At 35.2% G+C, this 9,114-nt stretch overlaps 1 protein-coding gene and 1 pseudogene across 1 annotated transcript; one reads left to right on the forward strand and one right to left on the reverse strand.

Moving 5' to 3' along the window:
• Window positions 1-3,205: 3,205 nt before the first annotated feature.
• Window positions 3,206-4,459, forward strand: LOC134261941 (uncharacterized). The gene has a single exon (XM_062744323.1). The coding sequence runs from the start codon at window positions 3,560-3,562 to the stop codon at window positions 4,457-4,459; it is 900 nt and encodes a 299-aa protein (XP_062600307.1). The 5' UTR covers window positions 3,206-3,559.
• Window positions 4,460-4,467: 8 nt separating this feature from the next.
• LOC134261945 (uncharacterized) lies at window positions 4,468-8,802 on the reverse strand (annotated as a pseudogene).
• Window positions 8,803-9,114: the final 312 nt, after the last annotated feature.

The raw sequence follows: 9,114 nt of genomic DNA on the forward strand, positions 1-9,114 counted from the left end.
TATCCGCCAGATACAACAAGGTATAGCAAAGAAGTCAGTAAGTGACAAACATCTTATTATTGACGATGTGCTGTATTATCTATCAAATGCTGATAATGATCCAGTTATTAGACTTTTTGTGCCAACACATTATCGATCTGGTGTAATCAAGCAGTATCATGATGACAATGGTCACCTGGGAATTGACAAGACATTTGATGCCATCCGACAGAAGTACTACTGGCCTAATCTTTACAAAGAGCTGTACGATTATGTTGGTAAGTGTGTAACTTGCGCGATGAGAAACCTTAAGAAGTTAAAGCCATCTGTACAGGAAACAGACGTTCCACCATTTGCATTTGCAAAGATTGGTCTTGATCTATCGGGTCCGTATCCAAAGTCATTATCGGGAAACAAATACATAATTGGGTTTGTAGATCTGTTCTCAGGTTGACCAGAAGCGTTTGCAGTTCCGGACAAAACGGCAGCACCCATTGCTCACTTGGATCCTTGAGGAGATATTCCCGAGTTTTGGAGCTCCGTTGGAAATCATCCCTGACAATGGTACGGAGAATGAAAATAAGGTAATTAGAGAGACTTTGAAAGAACTGAACGTCTCTCATGTAAAAACCTCATACTACCATCCCCAGAGCAATGCCAAAGTTGAGCGATTCCATAGAACCTTACATGATGTACTGTCAAAGAAGTTGGAAGACAATTTGACGACATGGGATATTTTCTTGAACCAAGCTTTAGCAGCAATTCGATTCAACATCAACGAATCCTCATCTTTTTCGCCATTTTATCTACTCTACAGCCGAGATGTTGTTCTTCCTATAGACAACATTCTCCAGCCTCAACGTATGTATATGGGTGAGGATCCTCACAGAGTCGCACTGGAACAACAGCACAAGACTTTTACCATGGTTCACAGAATCCTGAAGCGAACTAAATAGAGACAAGCAAAGTATGCGAATCGGGGCGCAGTAGACGTGGATTTAAAGATCGGAGATCCAGTCTACTACAAAAATAACCAACGACGAAGTAAGCTTCAGTCAAAATGGAAACCGTTTTATAGAATAATTGAGCAGATATCTCCTGTGACGTTCAAAATAAAAAGCCAATTAGACGGTAAGGTTACAAAAGCGCATGAAGAGTTACTTCGACTAGCAAAGATCGATGAGTGGGAAATACCTCAAGACGAACAAGGTAGACCGTTACGTAAGGCTGGTTCATGAGTTAACAAGCACTGATTCAGTTGATTATTTACCTCCCCTTGGGGATTGGCCAAATTGGCTTTATGCAATTTTAGCCTTCGGCATTGCTTTAATCCTGGGGATTGTAATTTATATTTATTGTAAATGTAAAAGGCGTTGGTCAGGTAAATTTTGGCAGAGAGGAAAGAAAGCAGAAGGAGAGCAAGGACAGTACCCATTGGTGGCGATTAACTCGTCTGGTGAAGGTCACACTGGCAGAGATACAAAGGCCTCTGCACCATTGCTGGCAACTGTTTACACCGCTGGAGTGGAATCCGTGGATACTATTACGAAACTTTATCCAACGATTAGGAAGGATGCAGAACCACCCAGTGATGAGCGTACCACCACAGCGTGATTAGACTTTTGTTGTAAGTCGATCCCTCTTTTATTAGAGTCAAGGATCGTGAATATTGGACTTATAATTTTACAATAAAGGATTAAAACTGAGTGAATCGAAACCTGCGGTTTACTACAGTTCAATGAAAATAAACGATTCAAGAATAACAGTGTATCAACGTGTACATAGTGATTTATGTTTCTACGATGGAAATTATTCTATCATTGGAGGAGGGTACCATATTTAATCAGCGAAAATTGGTGAATGGTGTATATATCTTTCTCAATTGTGTTATTCTTACAGTGTCACAACGTAGATGACCTGATGGACGAGGTTATCTATTAGTGATGAAATATATGAATTAAGGTCAAGATCTAGTAAATGTCTTTAGACTAACTTTTTGCTTAGGTCTATGCTTTTTGGTGCTAGATCCATTATGACGTCATAATCACTTTCAACTTTCTTTTTCCCGTACTTTACAGCTCTAATAGAATTATGTAGAAAATAAAGTATTTTCATGGAATTCAATTTGAAATCACATGAAAAGTAGTCCGGATACCTATATTGAATTTAAGATTATTTAAAAGAAGAGACCAAGAACATACAAATTACCGTTTTCTGTAAGACTGTAGGCAATCTGGATACATTTTGTTCGTGTGATATGGAAAAAACTCCCATATTCATGACTGGTTTTCTTCATTTTTCATTAAAAATGACAGTTTAAAATATTGTATTTCATCTTATTTCTCTTAAATTATGCCCCGAAACACCTTTTTTGACTAAGCTAAAGTTATAAAGCATCATTAGAGGAATTCATTTCTTGAATTTGATAAATCTGTAGGCACCCTTCATTTACTAGATCTTGACCTTAAACTAATTCATTTCCTGCAAGGGAGGAGTGTAACACAATTGACGTTATGAAAACTGATATATCATTAAATTATTACATAATTATAAACTTACTTAACCTATATTCTTGATCAGGTGAAGGTACTTATATTGTTCTTCTATTTATTAATGTGTTTACTATGTATAGATATTTGTTTGCTGTTTATAATTAGGACGTGTGTAAACAGGGCATAATAATCCCTGTACGTCCGCAGTACTTAATGGGTGATGGATCATTCCGCTTGTCATTTACCCTCACGACTATGGCATAAAGTGATCATCGGACTACATTTCGGTTGTAATAATACTCATAATGATCATAATACCTACCGCTACTACGGCCATGAAATATCAATTATACAATTACACTAATTGATCGGAGTGGACCATGTCCCAAGGGCAGGTTGAAGACTAATATAGTCCTAAGATCGGACTCCCAAGACAGAATTCCACTATACGACACAGAAGAATTAACACTGATTATTATACCTCCCCTGTGCTAGTGAGAACTTATACTAGTGACAAACTAAAGTATTAACGCTGTAAAAATTCTACACACAAGTGTATATTTATATATTCGGACTGACTGATTCTTTATCTGAACTGTCTGTTTGTTTGTCCGTTATTTCATTAGAATACGTCATTAAAAACATATAACCTGCATTGAACATTGTTGTGTTATAAAAGCCTTGGTGGGGGCCCAGGGGGCGAAGCCCCCGGAAGCTCCTGGGTTCTAGAGATTTAGTAGGGTAAAAATGAGGTCTACTAAGTAGACATATTTACATTTTCTAGACGAAACTGATTCACCTTAACTTAGACAATTTTAGGGGGGGGGCACTGTTTAAGCACTACTGTGACTATCAGTTTAAGTCAGTGCTGGATCTTTTAGTAAACTAAAAAGGTTAGATGTAAGAATTAACTTACACTTTAATATCACTGCCTCTTATTATTTGCTTGCAGAAAATGAGATATCTTGGTGGTAAGAAATGAATTGAAAGTTCTTGCATTTCTCTTTCTTTTTATTTTCCGTTGCTTGGTTTTGTGTGCAAGTTTGCAATTTGTTTCAAACGATTTGACATTCAATGCCTTGCTAAATATGCCTGGGAGACATTGTTGCGTCAGTGGATGTAGCAATGGTGATAATAAGTTGAAGAAATGGAAATCTGAACTTTGTGAAGTTCATCTTTGTCATTTTGGAACTGGAAGATGCATTTGTGATCCCCCTTTTAAATTGATTACATTTCCGACGGAATCCAAAGACAAATACACAAGGAGTGTATGGATTCGAAATATAAATCGCCAAAATCAAAGTGGTGAAATTTGGAGACCAAATAATGACTCTAGAATTTGCTCCACTCATTTTTTGGATGGGGAACCTACACCTAGTAATCCATACCCGACAATTAAAATGGGACACAAGGAAAAGGTTACCATGGGAAGACAGCCACCAAAGGAAAGATCTGCAGAGGTTCCTACCAAGAAAAGAAAGTCAACATCCCACTCTGACATACTTAATGACTGTGATGTGACAAACAATCATCATTTGATTGACCATGATTATTTAGAATACTGCGACACATGTGTTTACAAAGAGGAAGAAATAAGAAAACTGAAAGATCAGATTAAATATCTAAATTCTGAATTAAATGCATGCAAAAACAAGTTAATTCCAAACCAAGCCAAAACTACTGGCATGTTAGGTTTATTGAGCAGTGATAGCAAAGTAAAGTTTTACACAGGGATCCCCACTAAGGCTGCCTTCAATGCAGTTTATAATGCTATTCTGCCCTCCATAAAAAATGTCCGATATTGGAAGGGTCCCTCCTACCACTGTACAACTCTTAAATACAAGAAATTTCAGAAAGCCCGAGTTAGTCGAAAATTAAACCCCAAAGAAGAAATGCTCCTTACTTTTATGAAGTTAAAGCTTGGTCTTTTAGACGAAGATTTAGGTGACAGATTTCAGATGTGTCCAGAATTTTTACAACCTGGGTAAAGCTGCTTAAAAAATATCTAAATTGCTTAGTATTTAATGCAGGAAAGGAAGTTGTGAGGCAAAATTTACCCCCTGCTTTTCAGACTGCCAAATACTCTCAGGTTAGGCATATCATTGACTGCTCCGAAATATTTATAGAAAAACCCCAAAACTTAGTTCACCAAAATCAGTGTTGGAGTGACTATAAACACCATTACACAGCAAAATATTTAATTAGCATAAACCCATCTGGCATGATCAATTTTATTTCAGAGTGCTGGGGTGGGAGGACCAGTGATAAGCACATCACTTTGAATTCGGGCTTCATGGACATTATACAGCCATTTGACTATATCATGGCTGACAAAGGTTTTAGCAATTTATTACAAGATTTTACGCTTCTCCGTGCTACATTGTTGACCCCTCCTGGCAGGCATGGGGTCAGTCAGATGCCGCCAATGATGTAAGAAAAACAAAAGAAATCGCAAACAGGCGAATTTTTGTTGAACAGGCTATTAGGAGAATGAAATACTTTCGGATTTTGAAATTTGAAATTCCCCTAACAGTATGTCAGCACCTTGATGACATTTTGAAAATAATTAGTGGCATATGTAACATGTATCCACCCCTTCCAAAGTACTAAGAAAACTTACTTGTTTGTGGAATTCAATTTATGAATTTCATTAAACAAACATGTATATTATTTGTAATTGGGATGACATAATGTGATTACTAATACACAACACAAAAATTAAAATAATCAATGAGTGAATTCAGATTTATGTACACAGTAATTGAATACATGAATTTAGATCATATTTTAAGTTCACAACATTATGTGATTCACAATGTCCAACAATATGAAAAATACATAATTTTTTAAACAGTGGTATAAATTAATTTAATTCATTGCTTAAAATGAACAAATAAAGAACATAACCATTCAACACAGAAATAGCAAAGTGTTATGTATGTGTTTGCAATTTACTTTTTATAAAGTGAATTCTGAAACATTCACATAAAATGTCATAATCTCTTACAATGATATGCATTAATTGACAAGAAATAAAATTCATTGATAAATTCGTTTTTTCCTCTCTATTTTTTCTGTAAATTGTCTAAATGGTTCATAAATGTAACAACTTTAGCTATCATTTGCATATGATATGAAAGTCTGAAACTTTGTTTCCTTTTAGTAATGATAGTTAAACATATATAAACCTACTTAGTATAAGCCTTAATCGTTGATGAAACTTAAAAGCAAAGTTGAGAAGGTTTTAGTTCACATGTAAGAAAAAAAATGTAATTGTAAGATATACAAATACATGATATAGTACTAATTTGAATAATAAAGATGCAGACAGTCTCTGAAGTTTGATAACGTACTGAAATCAGTTTGTTGAATTGGGACATATTTAATTTTCCTTTCCAATAAAAAAAAAGAAAGGGTACATACAACAAAGTATCAACATGCTTTACAGTTTTTACAATTCCATGACTCTAGACTCTTGACATATTTGTTTGTAATGCCAACACAATGAAAGTGGTACCAAAGCTTGCACATGTCACAACAAATGCTACGGTCTTTGAGTCCAGCTACTTCATCAACAATAACCATATTGCATTCAGGGCAAAAAAATGTTTTACCCTCTATCAAATGATTATCAATTTCCATTGGCTCTTCTGTTTCTTGTGTCAATAAACTACTAGTCTGTAATGACCTAGTAAAAATCTCTGGAAGTATGAAAGATGAATAAAAATATTCCAGACTGACTAACATGTTTGAAAAAAAATCACTGTCAAACACAATTTTTCCATGAAAGGGTCCATTGCATGTATATATGTACAGTATACACCATTTCCCCTTTGTAAGCGACATCTGCCCTTGTACTTGACCATAATATGCCCCTCGTTTCAGTGTTAGTGGTTCTGTGCATTGTAAACAATTTGGCAATTTACATTTGCAAAAAGAAACACATGTAAGGCATTTTGGAATAAGTGGACATTTAAATTCTACCACGCCGTCTCCACAGCAAGAACAAGATACAAGTAAATCAGGGGAAGCAGCTAAAAATGGCCGCTCTGTATCTAAAAATATTCCACATTCATCAAACATGACATTTTTGTGATTTTTTTTGTACATTTTCTTGAAGTCAGCTTTTGCTATGGGTTCCATTTCCCGTCCATACTTAAGGGCTTTGACATTTGGATTTACAGATTTATACCCCATTATTCGTAAAAGTAATGAACTAACATCACAATCTGAATTTCTTTTGTAACTCTCTACTTTTGTGTGAACAGCATAAAAATTTGAAGCAGTTAGTCTTCCATTCCTTAGTTCTGTCCACTGGGGGTTGGATGACTGGCCCAAGGTAGCTTTGTTGATTGCTTGAACCTCTGCCTCTGAGATGTGATCCACCCGGTTATTTATCATGTTTTCTATGTAATAATTTTCAGCATTGTACTCAATAACAGGTTTTGTTTCTTCCTCCTCCATAGGCAACTCTGGAGGATCATTAGTACTCTGCATACCTGGATTAAACAAAAATACAGAGCACCATTGCTAGACTGGGGGTCTGATAATACAATATAATTTTAATGTATGCAATATACTTTCTCTGTATGTATATATTTTATAATCTTTATCTAACTGTATTAATCTATTAAAAAATTGGTCTATGTAAAGAATACATGATGAGTAAAAATATTTAAAATTTTCTTTGTTAAACTAGCTTTTACCTTTAAACACACAAGCATTTGGAAGAGCATCCTTCAAGGAGGTTAAAAGGGTCCTCCGTATGTCCTCGTCAGTGTTTCTGGTTGTGTGAGGCGTAACTTCATAGTCTGCTTTATTCCTCCCAACAAGTGGTCTAGATACTGTATATATAAAGTGCATGTACTTTACATCAAGAAAACATGTACCTTAATTGTACACAAATATTTTTTGCCCATTTCTAAATTTTCATTGAATTATAACTTTTACCTCATATTATGCTTACATTACACTAATGTTATTATATAACTGTGTGTCTAAAGTATAATTTTTTAATGACCAAGCTTTTTAAAAAGATTACCTGGTAATCTTAATCATATGCAGCCATAGTGTAATTCATTTTGTAAAGTCTTTTTGTATGGCAATAGTCATTATTGAACTGTGTGAAAGTTCTGGTATACCTACCAGCTTTACCATGCTTTGACTTTTTAAAGTTCATATCCTTGATTTGGGCAGGTTGGAGCTTTTTTTCTGTTGGTTTAACCCATACACAAGTTCCAGAGGTGCAAGATGTAAGCCCCAGTTTGTTTGCTGATTCAATACGAAAAAGCAAACCAGCTACATGGTTGCAAGATTGTCCCAGGCTGCAATATAAAAATCCAGTTATCATTATAAACCGAAATACTTTATATTATTTACAAAACTTAAACACATGGACATGTGTATATAATGATTATAAGTGAATAATATACATGTAGGTCTATATATGATTTATTTATTTCTGGGATATGTAGAAACAATTTCTTGATTATACCTAATTTTATCGATTATATTACATTTCATATGTCATTTAATTAACCTTTAGAAATAACTAATCAATTGAAAACTGTTCTCATGATCACTTACCCTGAGGTACAAGAACAGTAGGCACTTATAACTGTTCCAGGTTTCTTCTCAAAACAAATCCAAACACTGTATTTCAGCATTAAGATTCTGGGAAGGTGTGCACCTGGCACGCAGAAAACAGTATGGTGATGATGATGATATGGGATGATAAAACACTTCTTTCAGCCACTCTGATGAATAATACTCAAATGCTTTTCCCATTTTATACTGATTCAGATGTTCACTTGCCTTCTCCTCACTTTCAGATTTCATTAAAAATTTAGTAATGTCTGTAATAAACACTGGTGGCCAATGAGACATACCCTGTTTCTCGTCTTCCCACTTATCATAAATTAACAAAGGGTCAGGTAAAGTAACATCACCAACTTTGAGTAAACGTTTGTAGGTATCTAATTTAGACTTTTCATTTTCTTCTGCTGTTGGTATAATTGGCATATTAAGCTTACTTGCCGCAAAAGCCAGAGCTATCAGTTCTTTCTTATTTCCGGTGCTTGAGAGTCCTCGCCTGGTCAAAAATGACCGCAACGCTTAAATTTTCCAATGAGAAAAATCATCTAAAGTACAGCTTTGATCGCCAGGATCCATAATGTATATATATGTATGTATAAAATATCAAAGTTATAAAATATTAGTCAAAATAAACCGCTGTGTATTGCTTCTTGACTTCCGCAGGCATCCATTACAGCGTCCTTATCCCCGATTGACCTTTGACATGTATATTTAACGAGCAATACCAAAATGGCGAACCCGAACGTGCAATAGGACTATATAACTTGGCACACAAGTAGACTACACTAAGATACATGGAATAGTGCATCGGTTTTTGATTTGTATGAACGGTGTTGCCTTGGTTACTAAAAATAGAATTTTCTGTGAAATTCCATTAAAATGGTAATCCTTCCACAGTTTTGGTCTGATTTCAATATAACTTATCAAACAAGTAGACTACACTAAGATAGTGCATTGGATTTTGATTTGGATGAACGGTGTTGCCGTGGTTACTAGAAATAGAATTTTCTGTGAAATTCCATTGAAACGCCTCGGTTTATGATTTCGA

Source organism: Saccostrea cucullata, unplaced genomic scaffold (assembly GCF_032062105.1).
Source record: "Saccostrea cucullata isolate Sc308-1 unplaced genomic scaffold, CSIRO_AGI_Scuc_v1 ctg1017, whole genome shotgun sequence".
Taxonomy (NCBI): Eukaryota; Metazoa; Mollusca; class Bivalvia; order Ostreida; family Ostreidae; genus Saccostrea; species Saccostrea cuccullata.